Source organism: Schistocerca americana, chromosome 5, assembly GCF_021461395.2.
Source record: "Schistocerca americana isolate TAMUIC-IGC-003095 chromosome 5, iqSchAmer2.1, whole genome shotgun sequence".
Lineage (NCBI taxonomy): Eukaryota > Metazoa > Arthropoda > Insecta > Orthoptera > Acrididae > Schistocerca > Schistocerca americana.
Window position 1 is genome coordinate 499,103,782 of NC_060123.1, and position 22,089 is coordinate 499,125,870.

General features: G+C 41.7%; 1 protein-coding gene across 2 annotated transcripts in view; it reads left to right on the plus strand.

Moving 5' to 3' along the window:
- The window catches only part of LOC124615686 (limbic system-associated membrane protein), a 948,770-nt gene that overhangs the window by 325,159 nt on the left and 601,522 nt on the right, over positions 1–22,089 (plus strand). For both annotated transcript variants that reach the window (XM_047143716.1, XM_047143717.1), the window contains exon 3: positions 14,312–14,433. In XM_047143716.1, coding sequence (XP_046999672.1) covers positions 14,312–14,433 — 122 coding nt within the window. The remainder of the gene's footprint in view (positions 1–14,311; positions 14,434–22,089) is intronic.

Consider the following 22,089-nt stretch of genomic DNA (forward strand, 5'->3'; position numbering starts at 1 on the left):
TTCTAAGGACGTTGTCTATTGATCGTTCCTTGATGCTCCTACCTCCACCGTGTTAATGGCATCATCGGTCTGTCGGCGCGATATCACGTTGTTTACTATCCCCGGCAGTTCCTCTAACTGCGGTATATTCGATATTATCCCGAGATTTCCCCAACTGCCCTCTGCTTGTTGACCGGTACGAGGATCGCTCACGGTAATCGACTAATCCGCTAGGAGAGCGGAGTACGCGCCCTGGGCGGAGCCGGCTAACTCGCCTAATGGAGCGTCTCTATGAATTGCTAGCGAGCTCTCCGCCGCTATGCAATAAGCACGGGCCGACTGCAGGCCGCATACCTAGCGAGCCACCGCCGCAGGGGCCGCATAGGTCGGACGCCTCGGCGGCGAGCAGCCGGCTCCTCTGCCCGTGACGTCTGGTTGCCGCAGAGCGTGCAAAAGGCCGGCCGCAATTCCTCTACGCGCACACCAGTTCGGCTTGCTGCGTTTTAATTAGTGGCAAAGGCTTCGAGGAAATGGCATGGGAACTTGAGGAGAAGAGCTCCACACCACAGTTCGCGCTCTATCTGAGCTATCCGCAATTCACTGATGTCTTCCGTTCACCCCTTTGTGTTAGAAAACCTCTGAAATTGCTCTGAATAGCATACCACCGTTTGAGTCTCGTACAGATCCCGTATGGAGGACATAGTGATAGACATCCCTGGGGTTGTGAAGCAGCTGAATGGGTTGAAAATAAATAAATCGCCAGGTCCTGATAGGATTCCAATGCAGTTTTACAGAGAGTACTCTATTGCATTGGCTCCTTACTTAGCTTGCATTTATCGCGTATCTATTGGCCAACGTAAAGTCCCGAGCGACTGGAAAAAAGCGCAGATGACGCCTATATATAAGAAGGGTAAAAGAGCGTATCCTCAAAATTACAGACCAATACCCTTAACATCGGTTTGTTGCAGGATTCTCGAACATATTCTCGGTTCGAATATAATGAGTTTCAATGAGACAGAGAAGTTGCTGTCCATGCATCAGCACGGTTTTAGAAAGAATCGCTCCTGCGAAACGTAACTGGCCCTTTTTTCACATAATATCTAGCGAACCACGGATGAAGGGTATCAGACGGATGCCATATTCCTTGACTTCCGGAAAGCGTTCGACTCGGCGCCCCACTGCAGACTCCTAACTAAGGTACGAGCATATGGAATTGGTTCCCAAGTATGTGAGTGGCTCGAAGACTTCTCAAGTAATAGAACCCAGTTAGTTGTCCTCGATGGTGAGTGTTCATCGAAGGTGAGAGTATCATCTGGAGTGCCCCAGGGAAGTGTGGTAGGTCTGCTGTTGTTTTCTATCTACATAAATGATCTTTTGGATAGGGTGAATAGCAATGTGCAGCTGTTTGCTGATGATGCTGTGGTGTACGGGAAGGTGTCGTCGTTCAGTGACTGTAGGAGGATACAAGATGACTTGGACAGGATTTGTGATTGGTGTAAAGAATGGCAGCTACATATAGATAAATGTAAATTAATGCAGATGAATAGGAAAATGAATTCTGTAATGTTTGAATACTCCATTAGTAGTGTAGCGCTTGAGACAGTCACATCGATTAAATATTTGGGCGTAACATTGCAGAGCGATATGAAGTGGAACAAGCAGGTAATGGCAGTTGTGGGGAAGGCGGATAGTCGTCTTCGGTTGATTGGTAGAATTTCGGGAAGATGTGGTTTATCTGTAAAGGAGAACGCTTATAAAACACTAATACGACCTATTCTTGAGTACTGCTCGAGCGTTTGGGATCCCCATCAGGTCGGATTGAGGGAGGACATAGAAGCAATTCAGAGGCGGGCTGCTAGATTTGTTACTGGTAGGTTTGATCATCACGCGAGTGTTACGGAAATGCTTCAGGAACTCGGGTGGGAGTCTCTGGAGGAAAGGAGGCGTTCTTTTCGTGAATCGCTACTGAGGAAATGTAGAGAACCAGAATTTTAGGCTGACTGCAGTACAATTTTACTGCCGCCAACTTACATTTCGTGGAAAGACCACAAAGATAAGATAAGAGAGATTAGGGCTCGTACAGAGGCATATAGGCAGTCATTTTTCCCTCGTTCTGTTTGGGAGTGGAACAGGGAGAGAAGATGCTAGTTGAGGTACGAGGTACTCTCGACCACGCACCGAATGGAGGATTGCGGAGTATGTATGTAGATGTAGATGTAGATGTGGGATAGTTTGATTGTCTACGATCGTGGTGTGCTTATCTACCATCACAATTCACTTGACACACTCTCAAAGCAGATAATCTGTTATCGTCCAGCCGATATATGTGTCCTCACTACATCAGTTCTCCATTTTCAAATAGAACGCTCTGTATAATATTAATTTGTATTCAACGTAACTATTACTTTCAGGTCGCGGTATTTTCTTTAGAATTCATCTTTTCCAGATTTTCGAGAATCCAAAATCTAGTTAAGTGTTTCTCCTGCATACGGTGTTCCAGGCCTTACCACTGTTTGGTAGTGGTTTAGTTTTGTGTTACAGGACAAAGTTCCTTGTTATATATGATTTTTGTGATTTGAAATTCCCTTTCCATTTTATTAACTCTATTTTCTACGACTATATTTTCTTTAGTGATGATTGTTATCCATTCTCCTAGGTACTTAAAACCGTTTGTTTTAGATATTGTGTTCTTATGGATTTTAAGATTTGGAGGGGCATAATTGATATTTAGCATTAAAACGTGCTTTTTTAAAATGATTTTTTTACTAATATTTTGTCGGCTTGTTTCTGTAGTTCTGTGATTTGTTATTTGCTACTATCCAGTGAGTCATTAATTAATGCCGTATCATCTTCAAAAGCTAGACAATCTATTGTCTTAGCTGAATACCCTTAGTATTGGATTTTCTCCATTCTCTCACTACTCTAACGCGCAGTTAAAAAGCAGGGGCGATAAACCATCTCCCTATCTCACACCTGATTTTATTTCAAAATATTTTGGCAGTTCACTCATAAGTTTTACTTTTGATATTGTGTTTGTTAAAGTACCATAATTATTTATGTTGTTTTATTGTCGAGTCCGAATTCCTTTATAATGCTGATTAGTGTATCTCTAGCAATTGGGGTAATTGGTTCAAATGGCTCTGAGCACTATGGGATGTAACTTATTACGTCATCAGTCCCCTAGAACTTAGAACTACCTAAGCCTAACTAACCTAAGGACATCACACACATCCATGCCCGAGGCAGGAATCGAACCTACGACGGTAGGGGTCGCGCGGTTCCAATTGAGTCACTTCCCTTTTTAAAATCTACAGCGTTAATATTATAAGGAATTATGGACAATCTATACTTGTTTCTGAGCCAAAACACTGAAAAGAGTATGTTTCTTCTCCCCAGAAACATTTCGTTCCACCTACGTTTCTGAAGCAGAAACTTGATTGCGATTGTACAGCATTGGTTGCCAATTATTTACAGTAGATGTCATCGCACACTGGGAGACAAGAAAAGAATTGTGATGTTAGTGAGTCATCAGAACTGTGTAATGTATCTGGAGTCGAACCCGAGCACCTTCATGTCGTCAGCAGCTCTCTGCAGCTGAAGCCAAATAAACATGCTACGCAGACCGACTAAATTCATTTTAACAGTCAAACTGTATTCCGGATAATACAAAATGCGCATAACCCGCGGGACAAGTGAATGCAAGTAAAGGAATAGCAGAAAGACATTGCGATGTCCAGAAAGACCGGCCGTTGATCAGTGACTGCTGCAAATACTGTGGTAGCTTGAAATGCCCTCTCTGTTTATTGATTGGATAGCCACTGAATTGCTATTTATTTATTTAATGGGATAATAATAATTATTAAAAGGTGGCAATTTTATTTAAGCACTGTTTTTACTCTTTCGATTGTTGCGAGTCAGCGATAGTGCAATGCTGCTCGCTTTGGAGAATACATATTTTATAAGAATTATTTGGTCCTGGAAACAATTTTGCGATCACGGTTGCGATTTAGACGGTATTCACGTAATTGTACTGATTAAAGGTTATCGTTTCCGAAAGACGCAGGTTCGATTAAAGCTGCGTGCACTTTTGCGCGTATAATGAAAATATTCATAACACGTCGCGTAACAAAAAGAAACATGCGAATCACAACCGTGATCAAACGAAGAAAATATATGATAACATAAATGTTCTTCGCTGTTATTCAGGACAGGCTCAGATTAGACCTTGCAATTTTTAGTTATAGGAAATGACAAAACGTTACACTTAGGAGATATTTGTTTTGAATAACTTGTATTTACCTTCTCTCTCTCTCCTTTTTACAGCCTTTATACCTTCACATCGATTAAGGAACTTTTCCTTCTCTACCGACCAGTACGAGAACAAAATTCGGACTCAACCAAATGTCTTACATCGAATTATTACATGCTTAACCCTTAACAATCATATATAGTTTCGTAGTACAAACAATGCTAATTTATTCAGTGCACTAGACAGTCTTTGATACACTGAGCACAAAAATGAAAATAATAAAATTATAATTACATTTTTAATATCATGAATACTTCTTTGAATCATGAAAATAAGGTTTGACATCGTCGTAATATTAATTTTCATCGTTGTAGCACTACAAGCTGAACTTCAGTTATCACATAAATGTCGAAACAATAGGTGTACGTCGACGAGAAGGCCCTGATATGGTTTGGTAGAGTGTCGCTATAATCAGTTACAAAAGCTGAGCTACCTAACGGTGTATATTGACAGGAATTTAAAGTGTAACAACCTTATACACTCATTTTTGGAGAAAACTAAGACTTATTGTATTAATTGTATGGAAACGTAATTTTCTTCAAGGTGAAAATAGGTAACAAAACTCATATTTCAGTGAACCTTCTTATTCGTTAATATATTTGGAACTTTTGCCGAGGTGAATTAACGTCATTGGTTTGTTTGGTTAACTTGAAGGTGCCATGGAAACGGCCAATAAACTTCAGTGGGGGATCTGTTAGGAAGATGCTGTACACCATGGCATAAGCTACCCTTAATCAGAGATTGGACATTCAGACTCATGTGTTACTTTCTTCCACATATATTGCGTGTTTACGTGGCAAATTAAGGACCTTCGAGCTTTTTCACAGAAATCTTCTACTCGCGTGTCACTCACAATTACAACAGCACAAGAAGAATATGGGACTGGTACATTATACACCCGCCGTAAGGCGTAATGCGGTAGTTTGCTGAGCTGAGTGCAGCGCGGGGTAGCCGCGCGGTCTTAGGCGTCTTGTCGTGCCCCCCCCCCCCCCCGCCCCCCCTCCCCGTTGGAGGTTTGAGTTCTCCCTCGGGCATGGGTGGGTGTGTCGTCCTTATCGTAAGTTAGTTTAAGTTAGATTAAGTAGTGCGAAAGCTTAGGGTCCGATGACCTCAGCAGTTTGGTGTGTGTGAAATCTTATGGGATTTAACTGCTAAAGTCATCAGTCCCTAAGCTTACACACTACTTAAACTAAATTATCCTAAGGACAACCCGGCCGGTGTGGCCGTGCGGTTCTAGGCGCTTCAGTCTGGAACCGAACGACCGCTACGGTCGCATGTTCTAATACTGCCTTGGGCATGGGTGTGCTGTGCTAAGGTTAGTTAGGTTTAAGTAGTTCTAAGTTCTAGGGGACTGATGACCTCATATGTTAAGTCCCATAGTGCTCAGAGTCATTTGAACCTAAGGACAAACATACACACCCATGCCCGAGGGAGGACTTGAACCTCCGCCGGGACCAGCCGCACAGTCCATGACTGCAGCACCTTAGACCGCTCGGCTAATCCCGCGCGGTTCCAATTTGCTGAGCTCAGTGGTACACACACGTCAGTTCCTTTCTTAAGTTGGTAGCTGATACGCAACAGCGTATCAAATCAGAAACTCATGGAAATCTTGAGCCTCGATTAACAACAGGTACAGAGTCACTAAGGAACCTATAGTCCCTGACAAAAATGCTCTCCGTCATAAACTCCGTTCCTTTTATCACAGTGTCATTATTTACATCACAGTATCGTCATTTAGATTAAAACTAAACTAAACTCTGCCCGAACAGGCCATGAAGGCCCAACAGGACCGTCCGACCGCCGTGTCATCCTCAGCTTATATGTGTCACTGGATGTTGATATGAAGGGGCATGTGGTCAGCATACCGCTCTTCCGGCCGTATGTCAGTTTACGAGGCAGGAAACCGCTACTTTTGAATCAAGTGGCTCCTTAGTTTGCCTCACAAGGACTGAGGACTGAGTACACCCCACTTGCTAACAGCGCTCGGCAGTGCGGACGGTTACCCACCCAAGTGCTATCCCAGATCGACCTCGCTTAACTTCGGTGATCTGATGGGAACCGGTGTTACCACTGCGGCAAAGCCTTTGGTACGTTATTTATATTGGTGAGTATAAATGTTTTTGCTGTATTTTCGCATACTACCACCGGTCAGTGAGTGCTATTAACAATAATTCACCCTTTAGTAGTAGGTACACATGTGTCCGCAAAATCGCAGTGTACAAAATAAGTCCAAGTTATAATGCAGTTAATTAATAGAGCCCAAGTGCAGTGCGGCTAAACCGTGGAACAAAGTTTTGTTTGTCATTGTGAACCGTCGTCACTCCGAAGCATACATCAGATTACGTTAACCATTTGGTTAAGTACAATTTCTTTATGCAAATGCTAAGTTTTACGCAAGTATCGGAAAGGTCTTTTCACGCGCTGTAGAATGGGAATGATTATTAACGAATAGAAATCCTATTCTACAGAAATTCTTTCACTAAACCAATTTCAGGCTGATACAGAAACCACGAATAACAAGTCCAAATCGTAACGTGTGGTATTTGAATACATTAATTTTCAAATAATCCTTTTACTGAGATTTCTTAGCATAAAACTGCTACACAATAACAGCGTTGCATATGCAAAACCAACACACACATAAATTGCTTGGTCAAGAAACAATTCCAGAACCAGCTTTACAAGAGTACATGATTTTCTCAGAACTCGTAGTCGTCACACATGAAAATCCATAAAATATATTTGCTTAATAACATTAAAAGGTGATCTGTGCGTTTACGTGACTGGATTATATCATACCTGAAGGAGGTAAAATGCTATGTCGAGTAGAAAGACGTCTGTTGTTCCCTTCATGTACCCCCTTTCCCTTAACGGTTCACTCTTGGCAAACTGAACCAATAGCACAACGCTGTCCTTAATGGTGCAGCATCTGTAATAGACCCACTAAACAGTATCACCCGATGTAATTCAGTCCACATATTTTAACAAGCTGAGTAATTTGTACCCTTACGCTGGCATGTCTAAGAACAGATTCGTTGCTAGATCCTGTCCAAGGGTGTGTGGTGGTGGCGCACACACATCTACGGAGATCATTCCCATATTTATTGGCGATTCCATAGAGTACTGTGTGCACAACGATCATATACGTGAAATTAGAAGGAGGTCAGCGTTGGCCGTCATACATCGAAGTCAACATATCCTAATCAAGCCTCAGCAATATTTATAAAGGGTTCACATATCCCAACGGGACGAATGAGATGTGTGTATCATCATCACGTCGTTAAATACGATAAAAAATTGTTAGTCTGCACCCTAAAATATTTTTATAACACGTAATGTGTTTCATGACATTTTGACCTGATATATCGTGACATGTATTAGTTTATGTTTTTCTACTTTGAGACGTAACTGCCATTCGTCTCACCAATTTAAATTTAACCTAAGTTATCTTCTATCCTCCTACAGTCACGCAACGACGAGAGTTTCCCGTACATCACAGCATCATCAGCAACCAAACGCAGATTTGCTGCCCAGACCGCCAGATAATTTCTGTACATATTGATGGTTTATTGACAGCATAATCGATTTTCAATCACATAGTGATCATCTTTAGTGCTGTAATGTACAAATTAAACTCGTAGGCACTGGTGTCAAGTTATTTTCAGTAACCAAAGCTATGAAACGATCACAAATCGGTTTTCAATCACATAGTGATCATCTTCAGTGCTGGAAGTTAAAAATTTCACATAGTGATCAGTGAATAAGAAACAAAAGACCACAAATACACCTGAGTATAAACCAACTGTTGGAAAGAACATACCTGTAGTGTACAAATAAACTCATAGGCACTGGTGTCAAGTTATTATCAGTAACCACAGCTATGAAACGATCACAATAACTGAACCCGCTGTTTACATTCACCTATACAGCAGACCTCGGTGTGACAGGGTCTTGGAACGCCCTCTATGTGACGTGTGCCACGTGAAGGCTTAACAATAGTTTATTTGGCAAGAGATTACCACAAAATACCAAAGTACACTTGCAAATCATTAATTGAGTATTTAAAATTTAAAATTGTACATCTTGCCAACATATACTGGCGTGTTATTTTCAAACAACTTAGAAAACATGCAAGAATAAAAATCAACAGGTAAAATTATATGGTGTCAGATTACAGGACTAGTAAAGAAGAAAAATATACAAATAATATGACATCAAATATAACAGAATTTGTTACAGCACAGTAACTTATGTGAGGTGTTGGACCATAAACCCCTTAGTAAGATTTAGTCTATTTATTCGGACTTGCTACTTCAAAGCTAATTGCCGGTACATATAAGAAACAAGTACAAAGCAATCACTTGTTCTTGATTAGCACTGAAATCTCTCTAAGTAATTGAGATAAAGACTGACAGCCTCTGTTTAACACTATTCCAATGAAACTCTAAAAATCCTACTTGACCTGCAGTTCCTAAGTGTCCACCAGAGTCTATCACCGTCTTATCGTAGATGAAGTCTTTATCAGCTGCATCGGCTGTTATGGGCCTACTCGGCCCTGCTGGCGTCTCGCTGCGGAATCTCCAAACTGCCGGCACTGGCTCTGAATCTGCATCTGAATCTCTGCTTATAGCTATTCCGCTGCCTGGCCTTTTATTTCGTTTCTCATGTACTTGAGTGCACACGAGTTAATTTGTTTCACATGACCCTTTCATTTCTAAGTGATCGGATTGCACAAGAATGCCTATGGTTCCACACGACACTCTCGTTTATAATTGGTCGGCTTGCGCAAGAATGCCTTCGGTTCCACACGATACTTTCGTTTCTAGCTGCACACAACTTAATTTGATTCCACATGAGTCTTTTCCGCACGTGACTAATACTCTCTCTTGCTGTATTATCGCCCTGGTGTTTGCATCTTCCATTGCACAAGTTTGATTCACGCTAATAGATAATATTCTTCTCGGGTGTGCAGCCGGATCATAACGTCTCCATGACACAATACTTCCGCGGGCCAACTGGCCGCCATCTTCAGGTGAGAGTGCTGGTACACGATCTCGCCGGAACTGACTTCTCAGCGCAAGCGGCGGCCCCTACACAGGGTGTTACAAAAAGGTACTGCCAAACTTTCAGGAAACATTCCTCACACACAAAGAACGAAAATATGTTATGTGGACATGTGTCCGGAAACGCTTACTTTCAGTGTTAGAGCTCATTTTATTACTTCTCTTCAAATCACATTAATCATGGAATAGAAACACACAGCAACACAACGTACCAGCGTGACTTCAAACACTTTGTTAAAGGAAATGTTCAAAATGTCCTCCGTTAGCGAGGATACATGCATCCACCCTCCGTCGCATGGAATCTCTGATGCGCTGATGCAGCCCTGGAGAATGGCGTATCGTATCACAGCCGTCCACAATACGACCACGAAGAGTCTCTACATTTGGTACCGGGGTTGCGTAGACAAGAGCTTTCAAGTGCCCCCATAAATGAAAGTCAAGAGGGTTGAGGTCATGAGAGCGTGGAGGCCATGGAATTGGTCCGCCTCTACCAATCCATCGGTGACCGAATCTGTTATTGAGAAGCGTACGAACACTTCGACTGAAATGTGCAGGAGCTCCATCGTGCATGAACCACATGTTGTGTCGTACTTGTAAAGGCACATGTTCTAGCAGCACAGGTAGAGTATCCCGTATGAAATCATGATAACGTACTCCATTGAGCGTAGGTGGATGAAACTAAAATGAGCTCTAACATGGAAATTGAGCGTTTCCGGACACACGTCCACATAACATCTTTTCTTTATTTGTGTATGAGGAATGTTTCCTGAAGGTTTGGCCGTACCTTTTTGTAACACCCTGTATAGGCCGCATAAGGCCCACAACGCGTGCACGAAAAGGTGCCGTAACTGCCCTCTAGCGCAAGTAAACATACCGCGCCGCCAGTGGTGGAAACAGGCGAAATCGAGATATCGCTATCAAAAATTAAAAATTTAAAAATTTTATTCCGACGATCGAAACACAGACCGTTGTTTTTTAATGTCTGATAACACCGGGTTCCAAGGCTTACTTAAAAGATAACCCTTGTCTTTTTAAATTTTTAATTTTTGATAGCGATATCTCGATTTCGCCTGTTTCCACCACTGGCGGCGCGGTATGTTTACTTCGCTAGAGGGCAGTTACGGCACCTTCTCGCGCACGCGTTGTGGGCCTTCTGCGGCCTATATAGGGGCCGCCGCTTGCGCTGAGTAGTCAGTTCCGGCGAGATCGTGTACCAGCGCTTTCACCTGAAGATGGCGGCCAGTTGGACCGCGGAAATATTGTGTCATGAAGACGTTATGATCCGGCTGCACATCCGAGAAGAATATTATCAATTATTACGCCGAGAAAGCATTCGTAGCTGATTCATGTTGCTTCCTCTGGCAGGAAGTCAAACACTAAGTTATTTGATAACGTACTCCTGGTGGACTATTTCTTAATGTCGGCTGTCTGTTTGCCTATGGAGCCTGGACTCTTAATTTGGTCACAAAAGCAAGAATAGAAATTGAAATTTTCTACGGTCAGAACACTCCCTCTAGTAGCTAAACAGTTTTTATTTCGCCGCTGAAAAAAAAAAAAATGTTATTCGAGGTGGTCAAGGTAAATGGAACACTTTCTCTTTAACTATCACTTATCACGATTTGTCGTATTTTGGACTCTGTCCCCCCCCCCTCCCCTCCAACAGTTTTTGGAATGGCTCTGAGCACTATGGGACTCAACTGCTGCGGTCATTAGTCCCCTAGAACTTAGAACTAGTTAAACCTAACTAACCTAAGGACATCACAAACATCTATGCCCGAGGCAGGATTAGAACCTGCGACCGTAGCGGTCTTGCGGTTCCAGACTGCAGCGCCTTTAACCGCACGGCCACTTCGGCCGGCCTCCAACAGTTCTTAAGGATGTATGACCAATATAACCACATGTAGAGAGGGACAGTGGTGTTCAAAATGGCAGCTTCGTTTATGACCGCATTACACTTTCTTTTTTTCTTTTTTTTTTTTTTTGTCATCAGTCTACTGACTGGTTCGATGCGGCCCGCCACGAATTCCTTTCCTGTGCTAACCTCTTCATCTCAGAGTAGCACTTGCAACCTACGTCCTCAATTACACATTACTCATGGCGAAAGGCAGGCGTTCCCGTTGGCAATGAGACGAACAGCGAGCGGAAGCGCCGTTAATGAGGCGCATGGCAATCAGGAATCGATGCGGAGGCGCCTGTTCCTAGATGGGCGGTCGTCAGCAGTTACTGTCGAACTGGGAGGCCACAAATCAGGTGCCGGCAGAGGCAGGCAGGGGCTCGTAAACTGGGAGTAATCACGGCTGCGGAGGAGTCGGGCCCGCAGCCGCCGTGCGCCAGCAGGTGAGAGCTACCAGCAGCCGTCCGTCAGAGCGCGGCGCGGCGCCGCGCCGCGGCGACGTGTGCGCCGCCCAGCGCGCCAAGGAGACGGCGTGATGCACGACCTCCGCATCTGGATGTTTGCCAAACGAGACAGGCGGCGAGCAGCTGTCCCCTCCACGGCTGATGAATGAGGCTGCAATTTGCACCCTGCTCCCTTACTGGACCACGATCCAGTTCAGCCCGCAAGAGGACTGACTAACGGAAATCCAGTCCTAGTAGCGACACTGCACGGTCGACCTCACTTCCTCTATTTCAACCTCGTTCACTCTGTACAATTGTATTTGAACTGCAATGATTATCATCAATGTAATTAAAATTCTGTAGCCATTCGCGAGCTCCAACTCATAGGCTTACTTAATACAATTTACCTTCCGTCCCTCCATTGGTAGAAAAACTTCATAATTATAAATGCAAAGCACCAAAAAGTGTAGCTCCTCTACAGTATTATTTTATTTCGTTCCCTGTTTACAACGCAATCGTCTAGCTATAACTGACTATCGTCGCTAAAAAGGATACAGTACTGTTGAATAACTTCTAAAAATGTATGTCTCATATAGAGAGAGGTGCAGACACCCATAAATAACATCTTTGACAGTGCAAGGGAGAGGGTAACATGAGCAAAGTAATATATTAAACAGTATAGACATGTATATATTGTATAACCACCTAAGAGCCATACAGCAATTTAAATTAAAGTAAAACCCTTATTAAAGTGAAATTAATGCATGAATTTCTTTATTCAGATTTTGTCCTCGGTGTCTTGTCGGAGATTGTTGGTTTAGTTTAAACGGTTTTATAAGCTATTCTGTTACGCCTAATACTTTTCTCACGTTACTAATGCTCTGTCGACGATGATATTTACTCTCATCCTGCACCTTACTCTCCATGTGTGTTATTTTTTTCAGTCTTGGCCACAAGTTCTTTAGTGATGATAGCCGATTACAGTCTGTCGATGCCCTCCTCTGCCAGAAACCAGTTAACTAAAAAAACTGATAACGTAGAATGTCCGCAGTTTTGTGGGTTTCATTAATAATTTAGCACTTTTCCTGCTGTTCTTCTTTAATTTTGTAAAGTTTGTTACAAATGTGTATTGTTACGAGTGAAGAATACCAGCTTCGACAAAAGATTTCTCCTGGCATCATGTACTAACGTAGGAAGATGAAAAAGTTCCCAAGAGTATACATATGGCAAACATCATACTGATGTGAAACCTGCACTCAGGAGAGAACGGAAAATAAGATTATCAATGCAAGTACAGTAGAAAAAGGTCAAAAATAAAAAGCGATAATTATATGAAATGTAGTGATATTAAAAAGAAAAGGTTGATTTCTTCTCTATGTGTTAACCTTAACAGAAATAGGGAGAATTTAGTTGGTATCTGCTACAAAATCTGAAACGAGTTGAAAGACAAATACGCAAGTTAGGCAAAGATTAAATAATGTAACGTCGACTGTTGATACTAAAGTAAGTAGACATGTAAAGTTTATCCCAAGTTATAAATACGTATTTTCTTTCCTTTCCGTCGGTAAATAGCAGTTAATAAAGCAACTGTCGATTACTTCGTCATTCCTCTTACAAAAATGCCTCCGTTTTATAAAAGTTACTCCACGTATTTTATCCATCAAGGCTAAATGACACGGGATAGGTACATTTTATATATCCTCTGCAGGTAACAGGTTGTTGGCAACAGTCTAAACTACAAATGAAACTGATTTTAAAGATATATCCTACTTGTGTACAATTGTTTGTAATTCAATGGGTGTTAAATTTCCCAGTAACCCTAGAGCAGAATATTTTAAAATACATTTATAACAAAAATATTCTGAAGTATTTTGATATTGGTTGCATCGTACGCATTTTCCAAATTCAGGCAGTAATTTGCATGCTCTTGTTCTACACATACTAAAAACGGTTTCTGCACTTTCTACATGTGTACTTGGCTGGATTTTTCTTTTGCTCTTCTCATACATACTCTAGCAATTATTAGAAAGGAAATTAAAGCCTTTTGGTCTGAGGTATTCTTGCAGTGCTGCTCTTGTCTCTACAGCGAGATACGGATTCTTTCAGACAGTCTCTTGATCATATCGTAAATTTTGACAACACTAAATTCGCTGCTTCAGTTCTTCAACCTTATCAACGGAAGTGCTGTAAGATTCTGTTTTGAGATGACCACAAACAATTAGATGGGGACTTAATCAAAAAGCTTACATATCAAATAAGTTAGTGTTTAATCGAAATTTTTTTCTGGTATCGTATACTTTCATGCACCTAAGTTTTCACTATTAATTATGATACATCCTGAATACATCTTACTGGAGGGAAATTCGGTACAGCTTAACAACACGATCATGGTGGAAATTCGAAAAACGCTTACAACATGATTAGAATGACAATAGTTACACTCGCGACAAAATTAGCTGCAGGGTTACTACGGATTCTTATGATAACTATCTTCCATAGGTTTCTTTCCTCGCCTGTTCATTTCCGTAATGCCCGACAGCATATTTGGATACAAAATTAGCTCATCTTATTAAAGTACTCTGACAGAAATATTCGTACTGTGACCCCGTTTCTTTTTCTGCAGTGCCACCCCGCATCCACCACGTTTCGTCTGGTGGTAACATGGAGGTGAAGAAGGGCGCATCCGTGACGTTGGAATGCCGCGCGTCTGGGAACCCCGTGCCGACGATAACCTGGACGAGAAAGGTAAGAGCAGCAGCTGCCGACCACTGTAGAGGAAAGCACACAGACTTCTAAGTCCTTTAAAATTCTTATCCAGCAAATTAAAATAACGACAAAAAACATTTCAAGAAGACGCAAAGTCTTCCTTCCAGCATATTGCTGATGATATGCCATCATTAACAATGGAAACTTATGGACTGGCTCTAGTCCATGTTCTTCTTGCTTTAGGATATTTGAAAGCAGTTACCGGACTCCAACTGTAGGACAGTACGACGCAACGCAGATCTCAATATTCATGTAAATAAAAATAAATTTTTAATATAGCACATTTTTAAAACAGACTAAAGAGTATATTATTATTTTAAATTGCAGGCAACCGCACCCAGATTCGTGCGTTTTGAATGAAACGATCCATACTGGCTCCAAAATACAGGCTGTATAGAAAAGAATCATCCTATTTGTCCCGTCTATATTCCTGAAACTAACAAAAATATAAAATGAATTTTGTTTTTTGATGAACTGGAAACTCCAAAAAAATTTTTTTCGTACCTTTTCAAAGGTGTTCAATCTGCCCCCTTTGAGGTGAACGGCGTAAATCAATGTGATATTCAAACTATTCCCACACTGTAGCGAGCATGTCTTGAGTTCAAAAATGGTTCAAATGGCTCTGAGCACTATGGGACTCAACTGCTGAGGTCATTAGTCCCCTAGAACTTAGAACTAGTTAAACCTAACTAACCTAAGGACATCACAAACATCCATGCCCGAGGCAGGATTCGAACCTGCGACCGTAGCGGTCCTGCGGTTCAAGACTGCAGCGCCTTCAACCGCACGGCCACTTCGGCCGGCTGTCTTGAGTTCAGTTTCCACGCTTGCTGTTATGCGATGTCTCCGTTCATCCATTGTTGTTAGTAACGAAGGTACATGAACAGAGCCTTTTACAAACCCACACCATAAATAATCGCATACAGTCAGGTCCGGTGACCGTGGAGGCCAGTAATGTAAGGCCGAACCATTTGGACCGGTGCGATCGATCCATCGTTCAGTATTCATTCGATTTAAAGATTCCCGCAGTTTCCGATTCCAATGTGGCGATGCCCCATTCCGTTGGTAAATGAAGTCGTTCGAATCAGTCTCCAGCTGTGGGGAAAAGAAAGTTCTCAAGCATATGGAGATACGTGCTTTCTGTAACAGCGTTCTCGCAAAGAAAAGTGGACCATAAATCTTTTCCCGTGAAACTACGCAAAACATATTAAATTTTAGACAGTCTCATGTCTTACAACTTCATTTTGTTGCTCCGTACCCCATATTCTTACATTATGACGGTTCACCTTTCCATTTAAGTGGAATGTTTCCTCATCACTAAATACTAAGCGTGGAAGAAAGCTGTCATCCTCCATGTTGCCAAGAACGAAATTACATAACTCCACACGTTGTTGTTTGTCACCTTCACGAAGAAGAGCTTGCAGTAGCTGAATTTTGCATTATTTCATGTGTAAACTTCGACCCAACACACGAATGACGGAAATCGGGGGCATATTGAGCAGTCGAGCTGCATGGCAAACGGATTTCTGCGGTCTACTTGTCTGTGTGTCACGCAGTCGGGGACGGCCCAGCAATTTGCCTTTACACAACCTGTTTCTGGGAATTGCTCATGCCATCGTCTAATTCTGTGTGCTGTAGGAGAATTCAGAGCATACCTAGTACGAAAATCACAGTGAACAGTTATTACTGACCCGCACTGCGCCAAACATAGAACATAAAACACTTTCTGTTGTCCCGACACCATTTTTACTAGAACTGAAGTGGGCGCACACTGTTGCTACCTATCGGGAACGATGTAAAGCTTCAAAATTGTCTCTTTCCAACAGTACGTTGTTGACGCACATATATCAAATAACATAATAGTTATTTTTTTTAAATCGGATGATTCTTTTTGATACATTTTGTACTTTTATTAAAAGTCACGACCAGTTTCGCGTCAGTTGTAGACGCATCTTCAGGTGACAGAGATTCTTTCAGAGTAAAAACAGTCTTTGTCGCCAAGTAATAACCGTCTTTACTCATAAATAATTCTAAAAAAATTTCTATAGCACTCTACCACAGTGGAATAGAAACATTTTTCGGTAGGCATTGTATTTAACAACTCATATCAGAATGGTAACTGCATGAGGACCTGAAGACCACTCCCCATCATCCGCGTCTATTTTCTGCACTACACAACGGTTAGTAATGCCTTTCCACCCCCCCGCCGCTCAACCATCTTCCTGCTCGCAGCACGGTTCTATGCCGTCCGCTTCATTTTAACTACGAACTACCGAGCTACCAGTTTCAGCGCACTTTTGTTTTTATAACTGGGCATGAATGATGGCGAATGGCTCTAAAGTAGTTACCATTCCAATATGAGTCATTATCCATATTCACTGTCATCTGAGGATGCGTCTTCAATTGACGCGCAACCGGTCGTAGGTTTCAATAGAAGTATTGTACAGCCATCCAGGTGCCGTCAACAGCGGTTAGCCGAGTGTTAACTGGAGCACAAGAGACAAGGGAAAACGGAGAGCAGACACGGCATGTCAGAATAACAAAGTTCAAACAATAGCCAGCCGGGGTGGCCGAGCGGTTCTAGGCGCTACAGTCTGGAACCGCGCGACCGCTACGGTCGCAGGTTCGAATCCTGCCTCGGGCATGGATGTCTGTGATGTCCTTAGGTTAGTTAGGTTTAAGTTGTTCTAAGTTCTGGGGGACTGATGACCTCAGAAGTTAAATCCCATAGTGCTCACAGCCATTTGAACCATTCAAACAATAAATCCAAGACAGAAAATCCAAGGCGTAACGAAATCTGAGACCAAACCAATGGTATGTCACGAGAACAGCACGAGAGCACAGTGAATACGCATTTGAAGGCAGAGCCACAATGCATCTAATTTTATAGTCTGCACACAAGCACTAATTGGCTGGCAAGGTGGGCGTGACCCTGCAGCATGTGAGATCACTATTGCTGCAGAAGCGATATAGTGCTTGCGAATACAACAGAGCCACGTAGCAGCCGTCATAGAGTTCCAGACATATCTCCTGAAACGCATTTTCATGCTACCTACACAGTATGTAACGTTTTGATCACTAGCCCCCAAATCTTATTAAAGCTATATAGATCAGATTCTCTGTCACCTGAGGATGCGACTTCAATTGACGCGAAACCGTGTAGTGGTATCAAGATTTTGATTCATTACCACGCAGATGTGCTAACTGAGCGAAGTCGTATATTTGTATATACTGTTTTAAAGCATTCAGTAACGTGAAAGAGGAGGATAACATGGCGTACGTTAGCCTACATTTGGCAATTATCTCCGTGCCATAGAGATACTGCAGAATGGATGGTTCTTGGGACAGAATGTGAGAGGAAGTTAATTACGGAGATTCTCTACCGACAACCGCCGTCTCTTCTACACGGCAGTGTTATGGAGGTGACGTGTCGTACAACCATCCCGAGTCGTCACCGGATTCAACGTACCGCTGAGGTCACTTTGACTACAGAAATCCTTGTTGCAGTGTATAGATAAACTACCCGAACGTACCACGGAATTTCGTGCGTTTTCTACCATTATTGATTGTGCACTGAAATCAATTACAAATATATACCTTTTCATCAGGATGTCCTTTCGCATGACGTGCCATGAATTGGATGGTGTGTTGCTGCTATCGCCACTCATCGTGCACGTTTGGAATCTATCCATGGTCTCATTATACTGTCCAACCCTACAAGCAGAATCGAACTGAAGCCCTTTGATCCACGGCACTTCTGTAACTAACGTTTCGATTAATGTGAGCAATTATTCTTTCAGGGGACTCGATAAACCTGGGGGACTGCTTTTTATTTATGAATTTTTTCTAGCCGTATGGGCATAGCCGATCCGAACAATGAATGATCGATGGACAATTAATTAATCTCAGGCGTAGGTTAACGGGAAGTAACACCGCGGTGTATATCTACAAACTATTATTTTAGCCCCGTTCACTGTATTCATTTCAGTTGTTTCAATTTCTTCCTTACCGAAGCAGTTTTCCTGACTTTTCGTTGATGGATTTAGTAGCTGAAAATGATGTAGCCTACACAGTGGGAACAATTAGAGACCGGACGTCTTCAATATAAATACGGAAATATTGCTGTCCACAACGCGACGACTTCTCTGTCGTATTTCGAAGACAGATCTCAAGGATCTGACCGACTTGTCTTCTTAAAGTCTCGGGAAAAACTGACTTACCCTTTGTTATGATCCGGAGCGTGAGATTAATTCTCCTAACAAATATCATGCTCCAAGAAGTAAGCCAATTCCCTCGTAAAGAGAGTCATCGTTATGCGTGCCTTTTCAGAGGTTTGGCTCTTCACGAACTGAATTTCGTCCCATCTTTGCTGCATTTTTTAACTTAAAAGTCGTGACGCTCAAGCTTCACCTACGTCTGTGATTGTGTTATTGAACATGTTCTTAGATATTTATGAACAGACATTACTTTTAACTTGTCTCAGACGGGATGTCTTGCTTAGTAGACAAATCTATTTTTATTTTCGTATACTTCAATGAAATTTCATTATATCTTAAAGGCTCTATTACGACAAAACTGACAATAAATGGGTTAGGTGTCTAGCATCCAAAAGCTTTCCTTTCTATTAATATAATCATCACTGAGTGCTTTCAGCTTGACATTGCATACACGAGGACACTCTTCTTTGCTGAACTGAGGCCGTGTTACACAGTATTACTGTGATGCTACCTCATTTCGACCAACGAAACTATAAGATACTATTATACTGTAAAAAGAAACCCGAACATAGGTGACTCTTCCTCAGTTATATCCGTAACCAACTATCCAACTTAGGCATAAATAACGAGAGATCTTGCTCAAAAGAATCTGCAGACACCGTCGCAGAAATATCTTGTCTTTTTCGAAATACAGTAAGGATAGGGCAGTGTGTCTCAACAATTAAAGTTATTGCTGTTTCCGTTTTGAAATGTTATAAATTTTGGCTAATAGATACTAACTATAAACTCGGTGCCTCGGGTATTATCCGTCGTATGTAATGCTCCTAAATGTAAGGTTAAAATAGCCAGAGTTGCACCAGGCTCTTCAAAGAACTTCCAAAAGATTCATTTACCACAGCCAGAAAGGGAAAACAAGAAAAGAACTGGTTATTTGCTTTGCGGTCGCCCACTGTTGATACTCCTCGTTTTGGGTCACGACACACTGATGTTTATGAAGCTTAACGAGGTGGTTTTGCGAGCAGTACAGCGTGGGTAAATTTGTTAAGGAAACCCTAATTATTTCCACGCCTGACGTGCTAGAGTGGCCCGTTATTAAGTTCAGTTCGAGCCTCAATAACTACGAATGAGGGAACCGAAATACTCTGGCCGCTAATTTTCTGGCGTTTTTTCACTTCCGCTGCTGCAGAAAAATTCAGCAGCAAGACGCCCTGTTACTTTCAGTTTGAAGCTCACAGTTTTACGGCAGATTGCAAGACTGTGATTGTCAATTTGCAGGCTTCATTAGTTCGCTTTATCTGCTGTATACTGTTCAAACAACTACAAAGGGCATGCTGTTAAAAAATAAGTAGTAAAAACTAATTGTAGCGTTTCTGTGTGCGAGGTGCCAGTAGTGCAATATTTACCACATTCTTTTAAAGGACAGAGTAGAATGAAGAATATTCACAGTGAAGACTATTGCCGAAAATTTCCTGAATGGGTTTCCGCAACATTTCTGTTCCTTTTTGTCCTCTGTCGAGAGAGCCACTCGGATAACCCTTCTCAAGAAGAATTTTTTGTTTGCGCTCAGTTTACTCTTCTATTCGTAGGGGATACGGATCCCACAATTCTTAGCTGTCTGCTCCCCAACTTTCATCCATACAATAAATCGCATCACCTACAGTTTAGCTATGCGACCGTTTCTCTCCTTATCGCCAGACGATTTTATGGCGTTGTCTCACTAGAATTGTGCCTCATTTTCCGTGCACTCAGAGAATACTAAATTTCCACAAAGTGAATCAGTCTTCGTAAAGCGCCATTCAACTCAGCCAGCAATAGTCCCATGAGCGTTAAAACTTGTGTTATAAGGATTTTCACGAACAAGAATATTTCTTAAAATCAACTTTGTTAAGTACAGGCTCTGAAAAATGCTCCCAGGAATAAACTAAGAAACATATCAAGTTATCACCAAATATTTGCAAGATGTACTGTCGAAATACTAAATTCGTTGCCAATGGGAAGAGAACACCTTTTCTCGCAGCCAGAAGTATTCTTCAGTCTTACCTGCTGCCGATGGCTACAGTGGTTAACTGATAAGAAATAGAATTCATTCAGCTATTTCTCTGGTACGTCACGTGTGTTATTTAATAACTGCCTATTTGAATCAATGAATACAGCCTGTAAGCTGTATTGAGTTAGTCAAGAGATAAAACATCTCAAATGCTTCGATTCTCTTCTGTTCCGGTTTTCCCACAGTCCATGTCTCACAACCATACAATACTGTGTTCCAAACGTAAATTCTCAGAAATTTCTTCCTCAATATAAGGCCTATGTTTAATACTAGTAGACTTGCCTTGGCCAGGAATGCCCTTGCTTTTGATGTCCTCCTTCCTCCATCCGTAACTGGTTATTTTACTGCCAAAGTTGTAGAATCCCTTAACTTCATCTACTTCGTAACAATCAGTTCTTGTGTTAAGTTTCTGGTATTGCTCATTACTTTCGTCTTTCTTTGATTTACTCTCAGTCCATATTCTTTATGCATTAGGATGTTCATTCCATTTAGCTGATCATGTCATTCTTCTTCACTTTCACTCAGATAGCAATGTCATCAGCGAATCGTATCATTGATATGCTTTCACCTTAAATTTTAATTCCACTCCTGAACCTTTCTTTTATTTCCATCATTGCTTCTTCGATATACAGATTGAACTGTAGAGGCGAAAGATTACATCCCTCTCTTGCATTCTTTTTAATCCGAGCACTTCTGTTTTGGTCTTATTATTTCCGCTAAATCACGCAGGGGTAACACGTAATTAGGGTTGTAGAAAGGGCCAAGGGAGTCGGATTCACTTCACAATTGTAATTTATTATCCTTTGGTTCACAAATACACTTTTAAAAGAATTAAATTTGCTTTGCGGCTGAAGGCCTCTAAACAGATGCAATTTTGAAAATACATGACACACAGTTAAATTTACGAATAAGATGCGGAGCGGCTGAAGGCCACCGGATTAAATCTCCCAAATTCCAAATATACTATGGTGATTACTGAAGGCAGAGGGCCACTATGTTTTAAGATGCTAAAAGGGCTGATGGCCCGCAAGGTGCACAGAAAGAGATAAAAAACGCAATAAGATGGCTGAAGGCCGCAAAGTTAAATTCTGAAAATTAAGGAAATATATATATTTCAAAAATCGGTAAAACAATACATTAACTTTACAAATGTCCTTTTGCAACACCAACGGTGGAAGGCCCACAATAACTTGTAAAATCTTTCAGAGGAAATTACAATAATATTTCAAGAGCAGAAGGCAATAATGTTTGGACTTGAAGGAAACTCTGAGAATATGTTTTCAGGGCTGAAGGTCCTCAATTAACTTTGCTCAATTGAAAATATAAAATACAGTAAAGCCCCAAAAAAACCTTTTGAAATAAATTACAAGA